The following is a 23,426-nucleotide window of genomic DNA, read 5'->3' as shown; positions in this document are numbered from 1 at the left end:
TAATTTATTTCATAAATTTAGGCTAATGTGCATTCTACTTTATATTTTTGGTTAAAAAAAAATAAATCACAATACTTGTACATTGATTGGTTTGGGCAAAAGTTTTAGCGTCTACAAACTATATACTGGAATTTTACTTTATGCTACTAATGGCAGTGGTCAGTGACTTATAGCGGGACTGCGATGTTGCAGTGCACAATCGGACACTAACTGACACTGTGGGAACCAATGACCCCAATACAGTGATCAGTGCTAAAAATATGAACTGTCACTGTACTAATGACATTAGCTGGGAAGGGGTTAAACAACTAGGGCGATGAAAAGGTTAACTGTGCCTAGCCAGTGTTTTTCGTGTAGAACTGAACTCTGCCTTTTTTACATGTCTCTGCCTGGCGATCGACAGGTGCCAGCAGACATCAAGTGCCCGGCACCCACAGATTGGCTTCTACTGTAAGTAATCATAGCAGAAGCAGCCTACTGGCATCGCGCCCATGCCCTCCCGAGGCAGAAGTACAGAATTATGTATACCTGATTCTGCGTAGGAGGGCAGCCCTGTAGCTGTATATCTGCTATAGGGTGGTCTTTAAGTGGTTAAATACATCACAAGTGATTTTTTAAAGAACCTGGGTATACCAATAAATGTTAGTCAGGGCTGCCTGCTTGTGGATTGGAGGACCAGAGGAAATAAACAAGAGTAGTGGTGTACGGTCTCCAGCTCTCGTGTTGAGGTAACATTGGTTATGTTGCATTATTTGGTAGACGCCATTAGAAATGACCTGGGTGGTAAACTGCGGGTCAGTTCAGTTTTTTTTCAGCTCTGTGCCATACAACATACAAGTGTAGGCAGTGGACTTACTCTTGCTGCTTTACTATGCAGCTGGGGAGAAGTTGTTGTTGTCGCATTTTGTTGGATTATCGCAGATTACAGAATGGTGTCACTCTGATTAAGATGCTGAAGAAGCTGAGTGGTGTTTAAATCCTGTTGCCTTCCAGATGTTTTGGATCATAGTGTACATAATCTGGTTTCAGGTTACTGCAAATAGTGACATAGGATGACCGGATTTACAAGGTTCCCAAAACTCCTACTTTATTTGGTTGACTTGTGTTTTTTTTACTGTTAGAATTATTTGTAAAAACGCAGATTTATGTAAAATGCCGTTTTTTTTTTTTTTTGTTTCTCCCCCTCCAACAGTATGGCAGACTACCTAATTAGTGGAGGCACTGGATACGTTCCAGAAGACGGACTCACTGCCCAACAGCTTTTCGCAAACTCAGATGGCCTCACTTACAAGTAAGGAAAACCTGTGTGTGCTGTCTGTTTTTGGGGGGGGGGGGGTCTAATAATAAAAATAATTGGTGTAAAAATGTGACAAACATTGGTATAGCCACAACAGAAAAATGTAATTCTGTTTTGTCGAATATGATTATTTCTTAGGATCGTAAGCACTAACTTGCGGCTTTAATGCGGTATGGTGTTTGCATGGGCGTCCGCAGAACTTTTTTCAGGGGGGGGCATCATTTTATGGTCACCTATGCTCCGCCCCTTTTCAACAATGTCATGAAGGGGAGGGGCTTAGTCATTTTACTTATTTTGAGTATTTATTTGTAAACGGCAAAAAGCAGCATTTATTAGCCTAAAAAAAAAAAAATATATATATATATATAGATCCTGTTCCCTAAAAGCATGTTATACAGCACAGTGCTTTGCTGTGTAATATGACCCCTTCTATCACCTAAAATACCTGGCTGATCCTGTCTGGCTTTGTCCTCCCCTCTGTAAACTGACCACGGTATACCATGGCTGCTGAGCCCTGACACTGTGGTCAGTTTACGTGTCATCCACAGCCTTCCTGTCCTTTGTCCTCTCTCCCCCCTCCCTCCCTGCCTGTCTGTTCCTGTGTCAGTGCCCCCCCCCTCTCCTCCTGCTGCTGTAGTTTAATTTAAAATGTAATATCCTGTCTACAGTCTGTTTAATAATCCTTTGTGCCCCTGTGCCTGTGTTTTATAAAAATAAGCCATTCTTTACAAGTTTTCAGAGCACAACTGATTGCTCACGTGACCCGCCACCTCTCTCCTCCTCTCCCCCTCCTGAATGACATCATTGAGGAATCCTGGGCCCCGCCCGCTGAAGGCAGCTGTCAGATGGGAAGAGGAGAGAGCCGACATGTCACGTGAGCGGCGCTCAGCCCTCTGAAAACTGGTAAAGATGGGCTTATTTATTAAAACACAGACACAGGGGCACACAGGATTATTAAACAGACCAGACAGGATGGTATAAAGTGGCTTAAAAACCACTTGAAAGGGGAAGTCGAGATTCTAGGGGGGGGGGGCATTTGCCCCCCCTTGCCCCTACCTGCGGATGCCCATGGGTGTTTGTACTGAAATCAAGTAAAATACATTATGGCCAGTGGCCACTAGCTGGTGCTGAATATTATAGGAAATAATCATATTGAACAAAATACAGCAGTTTTCTATTGTGGCTGTGCGAATGTTTGTCACGTTTTTGTATAGCATCTACATTGTATTAATTTTTTGTAACAAATCCATTTCTTCTAATCAAGCCACTTGAATTTCCATTTACTTGGTATAATTTGATTACCTCTTAAAATGTGGAAAACTTTTCCTGGAAAATAAAAGATGAAATCTGTTTAGTCACTATTAGATGCCAAAAATTCAGGATGCACTTGGCCGAAACCAAAAGTTTCGAATAGATAGATATTTTGTATTGTATTAGACTTTTCAATTAATATCATCTATTTTTAAAAGAATATGAATTTGTCGACCATTATCGGCACTTTTAGCACAAGAGAAGCTCAAGAAAAAATGCATCCCTTAAATCAGGGATTCCCAAACTATGGCCCTCCCAGTTGTTCAGGAACTAGAATTCCCATCATGCCTAGTTCATGCCTGTGAATGTCAGAGTTTTACAATGGCTCGTGGGATGTGTAGTTCTGTAACAGCTGCAGGGCCGTAGTTTGGGAATCCCTGCCTTAAATTCTGTGTATGTCTTCACGCTGGTCCGTTGCACTTCTTTTTGTGGAGTTAAATATCTTTCTTCCCATCTCCCAATTGAAATTCTTTAAAAACGCATCGATAATGCACCTGTTACGTTTTTTTGATTTACATGATCTATGAAAAATACACCAGTAAAATCGTGTGCGTTTTTGGCACCAGTATCGGCATTTTAAGCCGCATTTGTACTCCCTATGGACATAGACATAGTTTCCTGAATGTGAAAGTTGTGCGTTTTGGGGAAATGCACCATTCGCACCTGTGGGTAAACATCAATGCATAAGCCATTGGCATTTTCCAGCAACTGGGTACGTGTTGGCATTTACTTGTATTGGCAGCTGTATACAGTGCTGCAGTTCCCAGGAAAGCAAAAATATTTTAGACATTTTTAAACTTTTTGTGTGAATGAGGCTTAAAAAGTATTCATGTAACTTTGTATGTGATTAATATTGTACAATGCTTCTATGTTTTTTGTTAAAAGTGCAACTAAAGGTTCCTTTATGACAGTCCCAAGATGTACCAAACCCAGATATTACATGGTGCACAAGAAGGTGGTATGGGGCTGACAGTTGAAGGGGGGAGGTTGGGGGAACGATAGATTGTAGAGACTAAGGGAATGGTGGGGTGAGGTAGGCAGCTGTCCTGTATGTTTCACCAGGAGGGTAGTTTACAATCGTACAGCCTGGGTAGGGTCATTCATAGTGGATCACTACAGCCTGGGTAGGGTCATTTGTAGTGGATCACTACAGCCTGGGTAGGGTCATTTGTAGTGGATCACTACAGCCTGGGTAGGGTCATTTGTAGTGGATCACTACAGCCTGGGTAGGGTCATTCATAGTGGATCACTACAGCCTGGGTAGGGTCATTCATAGTGGATCACTACAGCCTGGGTAGGGTCATTCATAGTGGATCACTACAGCCTGGGTAGGGTCATTCATAGTGGATCACTACAGCCTGGGTAGGGTCATTCATAGTGGATCACTACAGCCTGGGTAGGGTCATTCATAGTGGATCACTACAGCCTGGGTAGGGTCATTCATAGTGGATCACTACAGCCTGGGTAGGGTCATTCATAGTGGATCACTACAGCCTGGGTAGGGTCATTCATAGTGGATCACTACAGCCTGGGTAGGGTCATTCATAGCGGATCACTACAGCCTGGGTAGGGTCATTCATAGCGGATCACTACAGCCTGGGTAGGGTCATTTGTAGTGGATCACTACAGCCTGGGTAGGGTCATTCATAGCGGATCACTACAGCCTGGGTAGGGTCATTCATAGTGGATCACTACAGCCTGGGTAGGGTCATTTGTAGTGGATCACTACAGCCTGGGTAGGGTCATTTGTAGTGGATCACTACAGCCTGGGTAGGGTCATTTGTAGTGGATCACTACAGCCTGGGTAGGGTCATTTGTAGTGGATCACTACAGCCTGGGTAGGGTCATTTGTAGTGGATCACTACAGCCTGGGTAGGGTCATTCATAGCGGATCACTACAGCCTGGGTAGGGTCATTCATAGTGGATCACTACAGCCTGGGTAGGGTCATTTGTAGTGGATCACTACAGCCTGGGTAGGGTCATTTGTAGCGGATCACTACAGCCTGGGTAGGGTCATTCATAGTGGATCACTACAGCCTGGGTAGGGTCATTTGTAGCGGATCACTACAGCCTGGGTAGGGTCATTTGTAGCGGATCACTACAGCCTGGGTAGGGTCATTCATAGTGGATCACTACAGCCTGGGTAGGGTCATTCATAGTGGATCACTAAGCTTTTTTGCAATATGTTGTATTGTAGCCAAATGGACCATGTGGCTGTCAACTTTTCCCCCCTTTTGTTTTGAAGGGGGAAGTCAAAGTGGTTCTAAAAGCAAGGCCTCCTTTTTTTTTTTTTTTTTTTTTCTTTTTTTTTTTTTTTTTTCTTTTATTTTATATCTTAATGTATTCCCAGCCATTGCATCCCACTGTTGTCAATCACAACCAGAGAGCCAATGAGGAGAAAGTGTGGGGGAGGAGCCAAGCTGTAGCTCTGACTCTTATGGACTCCTAGAGAGATACACACTAGTGCCCCCATAGCAAGGGGTTTGCTATTGGCACTGGTCAAGGGGGAGGACTGGCGGGGGCCCAAGAACAAGAGGCTCAGGGCTGCTCTGTGCTAAACCACTGAACAGAGCAGGTAAGTACGACATGTTTGTCATTTTTGTAGTTGAACTTTTAATACCACTGGAACCATGGCGCAGAATGGTCTGATTCTGGCACATGGGACAGTAGGCAGGGTTTTTTATTCAACTTACTCCACTAAAATAAAAGGCAGACACCTGTAAATTTGGAAAATAGTTTTCCGCGGCCGTTTATTATTGGTTTTAAAACTTTATTAAATGGATAATAAAAAACATAAAACACTCTAACAACCCAGCCACCACGGCTCAGGCTGCATAAATAAATATTTATTTCAAATAAAATCATCACTTCCAACAAATTCAGCAAAACCGTCCCCCTCTGCTAACGCAAAGGTGACCCACCACATAAAAACAGCCGCGACAAGGGAGGGGGGGATGGGGAACACCACAGGTATGCCTTCTGAGGCGAATAAGCCCCGCTGAGATGATCTCCTCTTTATATAGAGCCCACAGGGAGCTCTAGAATCTTCTACAGCTGGCGCGTGCCCCTATAGGTGAGCCCTGTCACCTGCATTGACACGTGACCTCCCACTCCAGCTGATTACCTCAGGATAGCCCTCTTCCCGCCCTTTTTTTCCCTGAGGAAAAAAGGAGGGAAATTCTGAATGACCGAAGCCTGACCTCCTTCCCGCCACTCTCCCATGAGGAAAAGGGCGGCCTTCCCTTTTCCTCTCATTCTCAAAAGATGTGGAGCATAGCACCTGGGTGCTAGCCTTCATTCGGGATGTGTCTGTTCACGATAGTAGAGTAGTTGGGACTCCATATGAGGGGAAGCTGTGATAACTTCAAGCGATTTATGACCGACCAGTACACTAAAGGATTATTATAGGAAGGATTCGAAAAAAAAAATTGAAGCAAGACTAATTACAGCAGTCTTTTGATTAATATCATGTTCTTAGTTTTGTCTGCACACCCTCCTGTTGTGTGCAAAAAGAGCTCCTAATTGGAGGGATTTATTGATGCGTAACCTAGCCCAACAATTGGGAGTAAGGAATACAGGAAGTACTTTTTTTTTTTATTTATTTTTTTTTTTTTTTCTTCCCTCTCCCACTAGTTTAAGGTTAAAAATCATAATGCATGTTCATAATAAACATATTGGATAATCATTAGGTTAGTAATCGTTATAAAATGATTGCTTATTTTAAATGTAAACAATTTGCAAAGGACATTAAGTCCCCATTCACACTAGCGCGACTTGGCGTCTGACAAGTCGCGGTGGGTCGCCTGCCATTGATTAGCACAGGACCCGTTCTAATGGGAGCGACACAAGTCGCTCCGACTTAGAAAAAGGGTCCTGTACTACTTTGGGGCGACCTGCATTGACTTCAATGATATGAAGTCCGTGCATGTCACGCCGCACGCTGTGCACCGCGACTTCACAGGTCGCCCCAGCAAGTAGCGTCGCCCCCTGTGTGAACGGGGTCTTAAAGAATATTTTTTTTTTTTTTTTTCGCCCCTGGATTTAGTCAAGATGGTGTTGGGGGTTCTGTCGATATTGAGGCTTTTTCGCACAAAACGCTTTGATTCCTAATATAATTTGTCCCGCACAGGCACAATGTAATCCTCTGTACTTTTTTTTTTTTCTCTATTACATGTCCCAATGGCTGTACAGTAGAATTCAATAATGGGCCACGCATGCGCAATATGATGGTCACAATGGTAGTGTGGGATGGAGTTTTATTCGTGTTTCTCAAAGGCTGCCAGAAATATGGCCGTGAAATCCGGCACTTGCGTTTCAGTGGCCAAATAAAACTGCACGCTCTGAGAGCTGGTTACGCTCCCATGCTCCTATTTGACACCGGTCTGCACAGGTGGGCCAAGTAGCTGGCAACCTGTAAAACTCAGAGGATGAAAACAGCTGCTGGATGGTGCACTGAGTATTAGTAGTGTTTAGGCATTTAGGACAGTTTGCACACAAGGACCAATGCCTGGAACGCAGACTTGCTTGCGTTTTTGCGCATAAGTCTCTCGTGGATCCTGCCCTAAACATTGGTAACACTTGATGCATTTGTCCATCTGCTGCAGCTTTCAGCCTCCTAAAGTTGAAAAGCTGCAGGTACAGGACAGTGGACCTTCGCCCACCCAGAATGCCAGATCACCTTGCACAGGTGCTAAACAGCCAGTGTGTGTGAGGCCTAACTGCCCACTCTCATCTACTCTCACTATTCTACCCTATCACCGCACTGCAACCAGGCCCAGTGTTTGTTTTGGTCTCCAATACATTCAGGGGATTATTCTGGATTTCTCCTCTTTTCTGTGTGGGGTTGTGTATTTTTTTTTTTTTTTCTCCCCCCCCCCCCCCCCCCCTCATCCTCCCAGTAAAACTTCTTACTGGACTTATCTGCTATAGAGTGGTTTGCTGAAGGCTTACCTTTTGTGTGATCCACCACTTTCTACAACACCCTTGGATCCCTTCAGTGCCTTTCCACATGGCTATGCCTGCATGTGAATCATCCTTGCCTGCAGCCTTTTGCCTGTTCTGTTAGTTTGCTAAACTGATAATTTCATGAGGAACAGTTTTACCTGTAGTGTCTCCTTGCTAATAAATTCTGTAGGCACTGATGAAGCCTCTTCCCTGGCTGTAGGTTATCTGTAGTGTTATTGAAGCTGTCTGATTCTACATCTTAAGCCTCGTACACACGTACCGATCGTCGACCGAACGATCGGCCGTCTTTTGTCCAAGGGCTGTCTTGTCTGTTGAAAACTGCAAAAGACTGCACACGAATTTTGTCGGACAACAGCCGACTGCAGAAGTGATGTCATGTGATGGTTAACTTTCCTTGTCTTTTTTTTTTTTTTTTTCTTTTCTGAGCATGCCCAGTTTTGCTAATCTGCTGTCTGTTGGCCGAAATCTGTACTGACTGGCGAACAATCGGCCGTTCTGGTGTTGGCCAACAAAAATTTTAATGCTTGCACGACAGATTCTGTTCGGCCGAAAATGCGCTGTCGGAAGCATCATACTAACAAGCCGAAAATCGGTCGTCGGTCGAATATTTACGGACGACAATCGGTACGTGTGTACGGGGCATTAGGAACGTGTGTTATCGAGGAACCAGTAGGGTTATAAGCACAAAGTCTACTCTGACCTTCTACTGATTGTGGGGTCTGAACATCTGGGGAGTGCTATTGGTAACCACGTGGTGGAGGTTGTGATGGCTTTTCGAATATACTTCTGCTAATTATTTTCACTGTAACAAAAGATGCAACTTTGGTCTTTCATTTTAGAAGTGCTACATCGTTGTAAGAATATATTTTTGTTGCGGCCGTATATTGTCCTTTATACATTGGCAGCCACACAGATAAAATGTAGCGAGTGTGGAATTTTTCCCTGCTTAGATTACAGAACAAACCTAGAGGTCTTGCAAACATGGCTGCCTGAGCCCATTTAGCACAATACCCCATGTATTTCTTCTCATAGCCTGTACCTAAAATAGTTGTGTGCAGCACGTGCGTACCTGTGTGAGCATTTGCTAAAAAAAGTTCTATAAAGGAATGATATTCCTTGTGATATCAACAAGCATGATGGGTCCCCTTTATTGAGAGATCTGTGAACTATTAGGCTGGGTTCACATATGTGCAGGCGCAGTTCCCAGCATAGGGTCCGGTTCAAGTGTGAATCCAGTCTGAATTTTTGCTTGTTTGCCCTTGACCCGGACCCATACATGCACAGGACCCTTTTGGAATGTGGACTGCAGCCTCCCTGGACCTGTGTGAACCGACTCCATTGAGAGTCAGTCACACTCGCGTGTCATGCAAATTGGATGCGGAGACGCCCACATCCAATTCGCACTTCTATGCACCCGGCCTGCCTTAGACCCCAGATCTTCTTTTTTTTTTTTTTTTTTCTTTTCCTGAGAACAGCTGATCAGAGATTGGTTTGATCAGATGATGTACAAGCTAGTAACGGCTTGTAAACTTCAAACCAAAACCAGAAGTTCCTTTTTTAATGCATAGAATGCTTAAAGGTAAAAACCCCTTGGACTTTGTAACCCATATTCTGCTTTTAGAGTACTATAAACCTGTCTGGCTTAGTGGTTAGCACTTCAGCCTTGCAGCACCTGGGTCCTTGGTTGGAATCTTTCTGCATCGAGTTTGCATCTTCTTCCTGTACTCATCCCACGCTTCAAAACCTGCTGGTAGGTTAACTGACTCCTGTGTATATTATGTATGTGCATGTATTCACATGAGTAAAGTGGAGTATACAGGCATAGTTTTTGTTGAACAAAAAAATCCCCTAGATCCTGGTATCCACGTAAGGGATTTGGGGACCTACCCTGCTACACTGTTGTATTCTGATAGTAGGGACTCCACGCTTTTAACTTTTTTCAGCAAAGGAAGAGGTTTCCTCCCAGGTTAGTTGTGACATTTAGTACATGTACTGATGCAGCAGAGGGAACATACAGATATTTCATTTTTAGTGTGTTGCAGAATGTTTACTGGGTTTAAGTACAGCTTTTGGCTAAACAAGGTATGTTTACTTTACCCTGCATACCAGCCGAATTCCCTGTGGCGAGCCTCCGCAATCAAATGTTTTGCTGCTTTGCATTTTAGCACAGATTTGTTTAAGTCTACATTCACATTAGTGTTGTTGTGTATTCAAAAAGGTAGGTTTTTTTTTTTTTTTTTTTTTTTTTGTGTGTGCTTATTGCACGTATTAGGAGCGGTATGCCGTACAGGAACTTCTCTCACTTTTTTTTTTTTGGGCACCATGGCCTTTTATTGTGGGGATGCCTGAAAAACGCATGTAAAGTGTGTTGTGTGTTTATTTATTTATTTTACGTTCCTTTCCAGTTGCTCAAATTAAAGTCTATGGGGCCCAAATCTGCCTGAAAAGGAACCGTGTATTTAAGTGGCAGGCGTCTAATGACGGGCACCTAAGCATTATGTAGCTTCAGAACGCTCAGGTGTGAATGGGGGCTAAGGAAATATATTGTTTTGTACATCTTTTTCTTTTTTATGACCAGGACTGAAGCAATGTATGTATTGCATCAACTGTGTGTGTATGTATGTGTGTGTATATAATATATATTACAGACCAAAGGTTTGGACACACCTTCTCATTCAAAGAGTTTTCTTTATTTTCATGACTATGAAAATTGTAGAGTCGCACTTCAAGAGGTAGTCACCTGAAATGGTCTTCCAACAGTCTTGAAGGAGTTCCCAGAGATGCTTGGCACTTGTTTGCCCTTTTGCCTTCACCCTGTGGTCCAGCTTGCCCCAAACCATCTCGATTGGGTTCAGGTCCGGTGACTGTGGAGGCCTGGTCATCTGGCGCAGCACCCCATCACTCTCCTTCTTGGTCAAATAGCCCTTACACAGCATGGAGGTGTGTTTGGGGTCATTGTCCTGTTGAAAAATAAATGATAGTCCAACTAAACGCAAACCGGATGGAATAGCACGCCGCTGCAAGATACTGTGGTAGCCATGCTGGTTAAGTATGCCTTCAATTTTGAATAAATCCCCAACAGTGTCACCAGCAAAGCACCCCCACACCATCACACCTCCTCCTCCATGCTTCACGGTGGGAACCAGGCACGTAGAGTCCATCCGTTCACCTTTTCTGCATCGCACAAAGACACGGTGGTTGGAACCAAAGATCTCAAATGTGGACTCATCAGACCAAAGCACAGATTTCCACTGGTCTAATGTCCATTCCGGTGTTCTTTAGCCCAAACAAGTCTCTTCTGCTTGTTGCCTTTCTTTAGCAGTGGTTTCCTAGCAGATATTCTTCCATGAAGGCCTGATTCACACAGTCTCCTCTTAACAGTTGTTCTAGAGATGTGTCTGCTGCTAGAACTCCGTGTGCCATTGACCTGGTCTCTAATCTGAGCTGCTGGTAACCTGCGATTTCTGAGGCTGGTGACTCGGATGAACTTATCCTTAGCAGATGTGACTCTTAGGGATGCACCGAATGTTCGGTGGCCGAACATTATTCGGCCGAAAATAGAAAAAATAGGCCGAATAATTTTGTGCCGAATAATAGGGCTGAACGATAGTCGATATGATACTGACTATCGTTCTGTGGCCGTAGGCGATATTCATATCGCCAAGGTCACGATATTTACAGGGGGAAGGGACTCGGAGGAGGACAGGAGGACTCACAGACTTCCGTGAAGCCGGGACACTTCAGCGGTGAGCATACATACATTACTCACTCGTGCACTGCAGCCCGCCCCACACATTCAGTGAGTCTTACTCTCCTCCCTAGTTTTTTCAATGGCACATTCAGGAAGCCAATCACGCCGTGATTAGCTGCACAGCGAACCAATCACGCGTGCCTGCACACCTGATTGGTTCCGCTGTGCCGCTACTCACGGCGTGATTGGCTTCCTGAATGTGCCATTGAAAAAACTAGGGAGGAGAGTAAAGGCCCGTACACACGTACCGATCGTCGGCATACAAACGTCGGTGGACGAAGGATCTGCCGATTGTACGCGTGTTAGTATGGTGCCTCCGACAGATGTCTGCGCACAATCCGCGGACAAAAGTCTTTCGTGCAAACATGAAAATATTTGTATGCCGACACCAGAACGGACGATTGTTCGCCTGTCAGTACACAATTCGGCCGACAGACCGCAGATTTGCAAGACTGGGCATGCTCAGAAAATAGAAAACACAGGGAAAGTTAACCATTACATGACATCACTTCTGCAGTCGGCGGACAAAATTCTTGTGCTGTCCTTGTGCTGTCTTTGCACTTTTCAGCAGACACCGACATCCCGGGGAGAAAAGAGGAACATTTGTAAGCCGACCATCGGTACGTGTGTACGGGGCTTTAGACTCACTGAATGTGTGGGGCGGGCTGCAGTGCACGAGTGAGTAATGTATGTATGCGGCTGTGCTCCTTTCCAGGCTACTACTAGTCCACCTCCAGCCTCCTACTACCACCACTATGAGAGACTGTCTGTCACTGTATAATCTGATCGAGTCCACACTGACTGACTGTCTGTCACTGAGTAATTGATGTTACCACATTAACCCTGACCTGCCCTGTATCTGCAATTAAAATTTACAAGGCTGCCTGCATGCTTCCTGATTTCCATTCCCAGCATCCTTCCCAATCCCTACAGTGTCACTAACATTAACCCTATGGTACAAGGCTGCAGTGTGCACTGAATCCCATTCCCTTCAGTAACATTTAGGGAGAGAGAGAGAGACATGAGAGGACGAGAGAGAGAGGGAGAGAGAGAGACCTGAGAGGACAAGAGAGGACAAAAAATTGGCAAAATAAATGGAAAAAATGCAAAACACCGCGTTCGGTATTCGGCCTTCGGCCAAACATTTTATTATTATTCGGCTTCGGCCAAGAATTTCATTTCGGTGCATCCCTAGTGACTCTTGGTCTTCTTTCCTGGGGCGGTCCGCATGTGAGCCAGTTTCTTTGTAGCGCTTGATGGTTTTTGTGACTGCACTTGGGGACACTTTCAAAGTTTTCCCAATTTTTCGGACTGACTGACCTTCATTTCTTAAAGTAACGATGGCCAATCGTTTTCCTGTACTTAGCTGCATTTTTCTTGCCATAATACAAATTCTAAAGCCCCGTACACGCGTAGCGATTGTCGGCCGTAAATATTCGGCCGCCGAACGATCGGCCGATTGTAGGCTTGTTAGTATGATGCTTCCGACAGCCGACAGCGCATTTTCGGCCGAACAGAATCCGTCGTGCAGGCATTCAAATTTTTGTTGGCCGTCACCAGAACAGCCGATTGTTCGCCAGTCAGTACAGATTTCGGCCGACAGACAGCAGATTAGCAAGACTGGGCATGCTCAGAAAAGAAAAAATACAAGGAAAGTTAACCATCACATGACATCACTTCTGCAGTCGGCTGTTGTTGGCTGACAAAACTTGTGTGCAGTCTTTTGCAGTTTTCAACAGACACGACAACCCTGGACAAAAGACGGCCGATTGTTTGGCCGACGATCGGTACGGGGCTTAACAGTCTATTCAGTAAGACTATTAGCTGTGTATCCACCTGACTTCTGCACAACATAACTGATGGTCACAACCCCATTTATAAGGCAAGAAATCACACTTCTTAAACCTGACAGGGCACACCTGTGAAGTGAAAACCATTTCAGGTGACTGACTACCTCTTGAAGTGTGACTCTACAATTTTCATAGTCATGAAAATAAAGAAAACTCTGAATGAGGTGTGTCCAAACTTTGGGTCTGTACTGTGTGTGTGTGTGTGTTATATATATATATATATATATATATAATATATATATTAGTGAAGAGAGGGTTTTATATCTTTGTTTTTTTGGCTGTCTGCCTTTACTAGGTTGCTTCATCCGCTGTATTTTCCTAGTGACTGTTTTTGTTTGCAAGAAAGTGAGGGAAATCCAAAAAGTTTGGTTTTACCAAAGCAAGAAAAGAGGGTAACTCTTCCAATGAGGGTGCAAATATCATTAACATAAAGGGAATTGTCTTTGTTTGTAGTTTGCCTCCCTTCTCCTTGCAGGTAGTGAAGTGAATCTCCCTTACAAGAAACCAACATTTAGGCTCTGTTCACACTGCTGCAACATGGGATCCAACTTGTGAGATCCTAAGCTGCATGACATGACAAATTCAATGTTTACTCTGAGAGCCGTCTTAACTGATCCTTCTTCACAAGTCGCTCCTGCTTTAGAAAAGGTTCCTGCACTACTTTGGTCTGACTTGAGTGCAATTTTAGTCCTCGTACAGGCTCCTAAATGATATCCAAGTCAGAAGGAATTCGCAGGGTAAAGTCGCAGGCAAAGTCATATGACTTTTCTGTCGCAGCAGTATGAAATGAGCCACACAGACCTTTTTATCTGATTCGCAGCTAAACGCTCGTAATCTACACTTGGACAAAGTTGAAATCTTTCCTTCAGATAGTTGCAATTTGTAAATGAGTTTAGCTGCATTTTCAAGCTTTTATTTTTTTTTTTTTTTTCTCAATACCCCATCTTGGTGGAATATTATACTCCCCAAGTACCTTCTCTTCTGCTTTTGTTGATAGTTTTCTGAACAGGGAGATAGAGCTGTGTAAATGAAATGGAGTGCAGAGGAAAGCCTGTATACCTGCTTGAGAGGGCCGGTTCACATGCATTGCATTACTTTTACAACCTTCCTAGTACTGTGATGCTATGAGATTTGGTGCCCACAAACAAACTGTGTTGCAATCTGCATTTGGGGTGCTGTTTAACAGTTAATTGGCATTCGCATGCAGATCACAAGGGCAGTGCAGGAAACTCACACAGAACGTTCCATTCCCTCACTGAACTCTTGTGAATTGGCCCTGAGACAGAAAGGGGCAAATGAAGCAAAGATGGGTACATCCCTAATTAGGGTTGCACCTATATTGGTATGGGTTCCGATACTTGGCATTTGCAGGGGTATCGGTACTCGTGCAAATGCACTGATACCCTAAACTGATACCCTCTGGCTCAGTTCTTTCAGCGGTCAGTGGAATTTCCCTGCGAACAGGTTAAAAAAAAAAAAGAATGCCGGCCATTATTGGTGGTTAAGGAGCGGGGCTGCCGTCCTTAACAACTAATGACATTTCATATGTCCGGGATTCCCCTATCCGCTGCCTCCTTCCAGCTGTCACCCTCCTGTCCTTCAGGACCGAGAAAAGTACCATCCAAGTGCAGTATGACCGCAATTTAAATTTTATAAAAGGTAAATGCACTCATAAGGATAAATATTCCAGCACAAATGATGAATGTGGTGTTCATTCGCTCTAGTCTTTGGTAGTAGCTACTGGTGTGTTGGTGGCCAGAGGTTCGGGGGTGCCGGTGGCTTCCTGGTAAACTCAGAGACACTTGGGTCCACTGATGACGTCCCTTCCTGGGTATGTCATCAGTGTCTCCCAGTTTATCAGGAAGTGCTGGGAGCCACCAGCGTCCCTGGATCTCTGGCCACCGACACACCAGTGTCACCTTTTTTATACATTAAATTGCAGTCATACTGCACTTGCATGGCACTGCTCTCTCTCCCTTTGTGTTCCCAGAGTCCCTTTTTTTTATAGTTCCTTTTTATTTGTGTGGGGTTTTTTTCTTTTCTGTTCTAAATGCCAACCATCGGTTTCAATGTGCCTGTACAAACAAGTGTGTAAACGTGATATGTATAGATCATTAAAAAAAAAAAAAAATAAAGAAAATACAGAAATCGGAGTTGCTGGTCAGTGTTTTATGCATGTAAAATATACCCCTCAATAAAGTATTCCATTTTAGGAGGTGGACTTTTTATTTTACATGAGTGTGCGCAAATTAAATGCCTGGTATTTTAGTCAGGAATACTTATGTTCAAACATCAGTATCATGTGCAAGTGTACGTCTTGGAAGGCCAACTAAATCTGAGCGCCCATTACCACATCTAATGCGTTTAAGATCTGTTAACTGCCTGTTTAAATGCTTGCCAGACGCCCCCTCTGGGTTTGTGGTTTTTTTTTTTTTTTTTTTTTTTGTATTATCTCTTAACCCTTTCTAAATGCATCTCAAATGCACTGTAAGCACCAAAGAGGGGGATTTGTGACGTATTTGCAGTACTATATTGGCATCAATGGGAGCAGCAAATGACACGCCTGGTCAATTTTGACTCCACGCAATGCAAGGCTACGGCCTCTTTCACACATGTGGCCCGTTTTTTTTTTTTTTTTTTTTTTTTTTTTTTTCCCTTCATCTATCCGTTGATGGATGAAAAAAACGTACATCAATGCATCTCTATGGAAAAACAGATGTGAATGGATAATCATCAATTTACATCCACTTCTGCAACATCCTTTTTTCGTGGAAAAAAAAAATGGCTCCAGGACGCCAGTGGTTAAGGACTCAGGAACTGATGTAAACTTCATCCTTATTTCAAAGAGGAAAAAAAAAAAAGGAAAGCCATAACGAGAGAGAGAAAAAAAGGGAACCCCCCCCCCCCCCCAAAAAAAAAAAAAAAAACAGCCAGCCACACTTTTTCTTTACAATAAGATGTGGTGTGTGGTTTGGTTAAAATTGAAAGAAAAATCGACAACGTTTAGCTGCACACCAACATATTGAAACATGCTAAAGAAGAGGAAACCTATGTTGAAGTTTAGCAATTATGCAGTTGCAAATGTTAGTTAATAACAGAAAAAATATATATATATTTTAAGTGTACACTAGCTTCAACAGCGGCACTTTAATGCATATTTTTGGGGCTCTTTGAACGCTTGTCTAACTTGTTTCTATTGCAGAGCCCTCTCTTGTTCAAACTGCTGCCTTCAGCACCTTTACACATGTGGACGTTCATTTCATCAGTTCAATCCTGTTTTTTTCAAAGGAGGGGGAAAAAAAAAGAGAGATTGAACTGATGAAATGTCCACATGTGTGAAAGGGGCCGAAGGCAGCAGTTTGAACAAGAGAGGGGCTCTGCAATAGAAACAAGTTAGACCAACTTTCGAGGAGCTTCAAAAATGTGCATGAAACTGCTGCTTTTGAAGCTAGTGTACACTTAACAGAATTTTTTTTTTTTATATATATTTTATTAACTGACATTTGCAACTGTGTAATTGCTAAACTTCACTATAGGTTGCCTCTTTTCTCTAGCATGTTTCAATATGTTGGTTTGCAGCTAAATGTTGATCTTATTTTCAATTTTAATCAAACTCAAACCACACACATCTTATTGTAAAGTAATAGTAAAAGTGGTTAGTGGTTTGTTTTTTTGGGTTTGAAGAGGAAGTAAACCCTCCTCTGCAACTTGTACCTATAGGTAAGCCTTATCATAGCCTTATCATAGGCTTACCTATAGGTACTGTAAATATCTCCTAAACATGCCTTGCATTCAGCCAGTGACGTCACTGGCGCATGCGCTCTGAAGGAACGGCCGCTGGTGCTGTTCCTTCAGAGCCTGACCGTCGGCTCCCATGCGCGGGAGTGATGTCACCGCGGCTCCGGCCATTCAGATGGCCGGATGCTGCGATCCCAGAAGGCAGGCGACTGAAAATGTCGCCCGTCATAGAGGTAAGCGGGCGGCACGGCGGGGGCTCGTTCTAAGGGAAGTATTTCATAATGCGCTAGTATGCGATGCATACTAGCTCATTATGGGTTTCTCTTTCAGGGTGAAAAAAAAAAATTCGGTTTACAGCCTCTTTTTAAAGTTATTTCCAGCACAGAGTGCAAACTTTGGCAATTTGTTAATTTTTCACAAACATTGTATAGTGGATGAGGTGGTTAAACATCGGCCTCTCTACTATGTTGGTTATGCAACTCCACCAGAGTATTTGGAGTTCTGTTATTAAGGGACACGTACAGCTAAAGCTTGTTTTGGCTGTGGATCCTAAGAGTGCAGTTCTGCACTCCTGTGACCCATTTTCTGCCAGCTGGCGGCTGATGTCAGAACTAGTCTAGGCTGGAAAAAGATTGCGAGTCGCAGAGAGACAGCCGCTCTTCCCCCCCCCCCCCCCCCCTCCACAACTCCATTGAGCGTGTGGGGACGCAGAGTAGAGAGTCGGTGACTGTCTCAGTCAACAGTTCTCTGCTCACGGAGCACTGAGCAATCAGCCGTGTTTGGTCGCTTGGTTTTTATCCTTGGAGCCAGCGGGGGGATAGATGCAGCATTGGACCGCTGCTGCATTCACGTAGGTTTAGTATGATTTTAACCACTTAAGCCCTGGAAGATTTTACCCCCATTCCAACCAGGGGGTATTTTGCCATTCAGCACTGCGTGACTTTAACGGACAAATGCGCTGTCGTGCGACGCAAAAGTTATCGCGTTTACTAACAAAGGGAAAGATTTTTGTCATTTTTGTTGGTTTTTTTTTTTTTTTAATGCGTAATGGCGGCGATCTGCGATTTTTTTTTTTTTTTTTTTTTTTTTTTTTTTTTTTTTTTTTTTTTGCTACGTTGGGGCGGACAGATCGGACCCTTGACTGACCTTTTTGACACTTTTGGGGTTACCAGTGACATTTCTACAATAATCAGTGCTATACATATGCACTGTTACTGTAAAAATACACTGGTAGTGAAGGGGTTAACTTTATTTGGGAGGGAGGGGCTGTGTGTGTCCCTAGGGGCGTGATTCTTACTGTGATTGGCTGTGGCTTGAGCTGTCAGGACACTGATCAATGGATCTACATAGTAGATCCGTGTGATCAGTGTCTTTACACCGAGGAGAATGACAGGTCGCTTGTTTACACAAGCTGCCTGCCTTTCTCCCTCTCCCCCGCCGATCGCCGAGTGACCGGCGGACATCGGGTCCGCTGGTCACACGCGCGGGGGGGTCCGTGACCACGCCTCCGGGGGCGCGCGCTCGCTCCCTAGACCCTCACAAGCTAGTGACGTAGCCCTACGTCACTTTGCCTGTGAGGGGCTAACTGCCGACGTAGATCGGCGTTAGGCAGTCGGCAAGTGGTTAAAAAAAAAAAAAAAAACTTTTTAACCACTTGGCATTTATTAATAATCTAGAAACTGCTCTTGAACTGGCTTTCTGGAAAAATCGCCTTCGATCAGTGTATTCTGACGGCGGGGGAGTCCCACTGTCAGAATACAATGACGCACCTCGATTGTGTGGCTGGGGAATCATGTTTTTTTGTGTGGGTGGGGTTTTTAAATCAACCAGTGGGCTGATGGAAAGGGAGAAAAAAGTGTGTCCAGATTAAAGCGGTATTAAACCCAAAAGCAAACTTTTTTTTTTTTTTTTTTTTTTTTTTTTTATTATATCTGGTGTGGGAAAAGGAAAAAAGAATTAAAAAAAAATAAACAAATTTACGTTCATCCCTCAATACCAACATATGAGAGAGGGATTTTTGGGCTAAGCTTCTAGGATGCTGGTAACCACTTGGAAAGCAGCTTTTAATTGATCAGCTTAAAATAAGAACTTTGTGGATTTGTTACAGCAGAGAAAATCTTAGTGCTCCTTCTCAGGAGTTAAATGGTAAAGTAGAACTATAGGCAAACTTTTTTTTATTTTATTTTTTTTATCCTAATAAAACAGTCATTGAACATCATTCGAATAAATAGGACAAACCGATGTCATTAGTCCTTTAGAGGAAAGTGAAGCCTATTCTCTTTGTAATTTTGTAGTGAATCACAAGGTGAGGGGCATCAACAGGAGCCTAATCTGTGTCCGACATTGTAAACCTAGCCAGGAGCTTACACAGGCACCATGCCTTCCTGAGCATCTTCTCACCACTTCTTATGGAATCATCTCCTCACTGGCCAAACCAGCAAGATCCCGCTGCTTCTCCTTCCGATATATAGTGACAGCTGCAGCTTTGTGTTGCCTGTTCTGCGCCACTCTGTGTTTAACGTAAACCCCCTAAACCTCTTTTCAGAGTTTACCACTTTCTTTTTTTTTTCCTCTCCATTTTTGGTTTCGATCATTTCCCATCGCCTTCATATAGTAAGTTTGTATATTTCCCGTAAATATGTAGTTTTTATTTTATTATTTTTTCTAAATAGTGAGCAAGAGTTTCTCTATGGCAGCATGTTTTAGTCTTGAATTTACAGGTCAAAGAGGAAGAAAAATCTGTAACGGTGACCCTTCTTACATATTCCAGATCAGAATAAATAAATATAAATCTGTCTCGATTGCCTGCATTTAAAGTCCATAATGGAGCAGGAAGATAGAGCCAGCAATGAGCTTGCATCACCACCTTTGTTACTAAAGAACCCAGAATGGCAAGTGATTTTCTTCTTTTTTGTTATTCTTACTGTCATGTGTTTGCCACTATAGAACAGGTGTTATCTGCAATTAAAAAGAAAACCTAATCCTCTTTGTTTCTGTACTGTGTATATAAGACCTCGTTCAGAAGTCTGAACAACATGGTCCTGGATGAATGGGGTACGTGGATTTAGGGCAAGCACTGAGACCAGAGCTGACACTCTGTCCTCCGTTCCTCTGTCCTCTGTCCTCCCTCTCGCCACTGCAGCGGTCACACAGCACAGTGGTGAAGTAGCTGGGTGGGTGGAGCCTGATGGGTATTTTGAGACACTAGTACCCCCCCCGTCAGGTCTGAATTACAGCAGGCTGCAGACCTGATGGATTCCATAATTTTTATTTAGATTTTTTTTTTTTCTTTCATTACCCCTTTCCTTCAATCAGCTCTCACATATATAAGCTTTAACTGTAGCTCTCCACCCCCTCCTCTGTAGCTCCCCACAGATGGAGAAGGATTTGATCACAAATCTGCAGTTTTGAAGGGATGTGGAGAAGAGAATGCGGCAGATAAACAAGTAAAACATATGTTAGGAAGCTTTTGATTCATCTGAGTATCACCTGAAGCTATTCATGTCACTGGGAATATCAGAGGGTTTACAGCCACTTTAATCTTGTGTTTTCACATAAAATAATATAGCGATATGCAGTGTATTTTGGCGTTTTGGGAAAGCTAATATTTCTATCAGTGGTGAGACGTCTATGTCTTGAAAAGTGTAACCTGCCACTCCATTTTCTTTAACTCAGTCTGTAGATCACAGGAGCAGCAGCTAATGAGGATAAGTTTGATGCAGATCCCTTGAAACCGTTCAAGTGTGGTTGTTTTTTTTTTTTTTTTTTTTGGGACTGTGAAAGAAAACATATATTGGCTGAAGTTGGCCTTAACCTGTCTTTACTTGGTTTACTGCAATTCCATCAGCTTACAGAGAACTCCTTTGTGTAGTTTGTAAACTGTTATTTGTTGGCTGTAGTGTAGCTATGAATTGAAAAGGTAATCCAATCCAATTTAAAAATACATTTTTATATAAAAAAAATGTCTATCACCCTTGCAATGGGGAGTACACCTACTATGCAGATTGGTAGCTCTGCACACCTTTTAAAACACCAGTGCATCAACTCTAAACCTGACCATACACTGTTCAAATGTTGCTGCTTCCAAGTGTAATATCCGATTGTTGTTTTTTCATTTACATTTTGTTTTTAATTTTAAAATCCTGAATTTTTTTTTATCAAATTTATTTTGATAAATGCTTTTTCTACATATAGAATTTCCATTTTAAGATACATTAATAATTTAGTTCAGCATGCAATGGAGCTTAGTTATGTAGCATGAGGCTGTATTAATCCAAGCTTTGCATGCTGAGACAAAATGCACTGTATTGATGCATTCACACTACCAGCAAGAATAAGTCCTTATATTTAAAGAGCACCTGTCAATTCAGATCCATCATGGCAGCGCCTGTTAGCGGGCATCCACTCACCTGCTGCGCCACTTCCCTCACCTTGTCACTGCTACATCACCAGCCGTTCCATTAAAGTGAATGGGACTGTCGATGAGTCAACAGCGGGTCAGAGGAGGAGCCGCTAGGGGACAGATGAGTTTTTTTTTTTTTTTTTTTTTTTTTTTTTTTTTTTAAATGTATGATTTTTAAATCGGCTATAAACAAAAAAAGAGTCCAATTTTGAAAAAACACCAATATTTTCTGCTTTTTAAAACATTCCCAATAAAAAAAAAAAAAATAAATAAAATTAGATTTATCAGTTTAGGCCAATTTGTATTCTGCTACATATTTTTGGTTAAAAAAAAATCCCATTAATTGGTTTGCGCAAAAGTCATAGCGTTTACAAACTACGGGCTAGATTTATGGACTTTTATTTTTATTAGTAATGGGCGGGGCTAAGCAATTTTTATTGGGATTGCGGTGGACAGATCGGACCCCTAACTGATGCTTTTGACACTTTTTTGGGGGACCAGTGACATTAATACAGTAATCGGTGCTAAATAATATGCCTTGTTACTGTATAGATGACACTGGCAGGGAAGGGGTTAACACTGGGGTGATCAAGGGGTTAAATGTGTTCTATTTTGTGCTTACTAACTGTGTGTGGGGGGGGGGGGTTGGGGGTTGGACAGAGGCGGTGTGGGGGGGATGGACAGAGGCGGAGAGAGATCGGTGATTCAGCTTAGCTGAATCTCACAATCTTTCCCTGCCTCTCTGACAGAAGAGCCGCCTGCTTTGTTTACATAGGCAAGCGGTTCTTCTGACATTGTAGCCGAAGATCACGGGAGGCCGGCAGCTATCGTGCCCGCTCCTTCCATGGTCTGGCTCCAGCTGTGTCTAATCACAGCGGAAGCGCGTCTCCAGCAGCCCGTCCCAAAATCGCGTGCACATAATTACGTTGATCTACGTGATTATGCGCAGCCGAGCCACCCTGCTGCAGTATAACTGCGTGGGGTGGTCGGCATGCGGTTAAAGCTTGGATATTTGGACAGCAGGCCCTGATGGGCGAAATAACATATATGCTGCAACAGGTGATTCAACCATCTGTGCTGTATAGCATGGATGGAGAATCTGTTGGATTGCAGGCAGAACAGAAAACTTCTGTGCACGACCAGCCTAATCGGCCATTTCTGGGCCTAATATAGCTGGATACTTTTTAAATGGTTGTGCTTCTCAGCTAGTCCAGGTTTTTTTTCAGCAGGAGACTGTCCTCACGTGTTTAAAAATGTCAAAAATTGTCTGTGCCTGAGAAATGTCATGTTCAGTTTGAGTGATTATAGTCCTTGCCAATTACAATGAAATGCTTTGAAAACTTGCCTTTGCAGCATATTTAATCCCTAGGCGCCTAAAGGGTAAAATGGTAATGCCTAAGCACAATTATGTAATTTTGACACATTAGTAAAACTGTACCTATCATCAAATACTTTGTGCATCCAAGTGGATTATACCTTGTTTTTTCAGGACAAGTTGGGCTTTCATTTGGTGGTAAATGGTAATCGATATCTCCTGGTGGGGGGGTGTGTTTTATTTTTTTTTCTTTTACATTTAGATGTATATTTCTTGTTACTACCTTAACCTACCACCAAAGAACAACGCAAAATAAATTCTACTCCGGACGATCATAGTGATACCACATATGTATGTTTGTATTTACCCATAGTACAGCTCGAAAACAATAGTGCGCTTTTTTATTTTTTTTTTTAGCTGGCGCTTACCTTTTGGATCTTACTTGACCCAAACCCTAACCCTGGCACTGACCTACATCAAAACGTTGATCTAGTTATTTTTTTTTATTATATTTTTATTTTTTTAAAGGAGAGGGAGATGCAGTGCAATGTATCTTTCCTCTCCGTTCACAGAGATGGAAACACAGGGGTGGGCGATCACTGTGATAGCGAATTACAGGCTATCGCATTGCTCATGTGACTCGGAAGTGGGAGTTCCAGATACCGATCGTTAGTACGGGACCCAGGGCTCCCGCTGAGACCCCGGTCTCCATGCTGGGAATGCGCATAAATGTGGCCCCATGGGAAAATGAGCCCAGTCCAGTTTGGATGCATATACTGTATCTCACAGAAGTGAG

General features: G+C 43.2%; 1 protein-coding gene across 3 annotated transcripts in view; it reads left to right on the top strand.

The window, feature by feature from the left end:
- The window catches only part of IMPDH1 (inosine monophosphate dehydrogenase 1), a 260,089-nt gene that overhangs the window by 167,330 nt on the left and 69,333 nt on the right, over positions 1–23,426 (top strand). For all 3 annotated transcript variants that reach the window (XM_082254949.1, XM_082254948.1, XM_082254950.1), the window contains exon 2: positions 1,193–1,291. In XM_082254949.1, the coding sequence (XP_082111075.1) occupies positions 1,193–1,291 (99 nt within the window). The remainder of the gene's footprint in view (positions 1–1,192; positions 1,292–23,426) is intronic.

Source organism: Pelophylax lessonae, assembly GCF_965119305.1.
Source record: "Pelophylax lessonae genome assembly, chromosome: 4".
NCBI classification, from domain to species: Eukaryota; Metazoa; Chordata; class Amphibia; order Anura; family Ranidae; genus Pelophylax; species Pelophylax lessonae.
The sequence above is the reverse complement of the archived record's forward strand: the minus strand, read 5'-3'. Positions and strand labels throughout refer to the sequence as shown.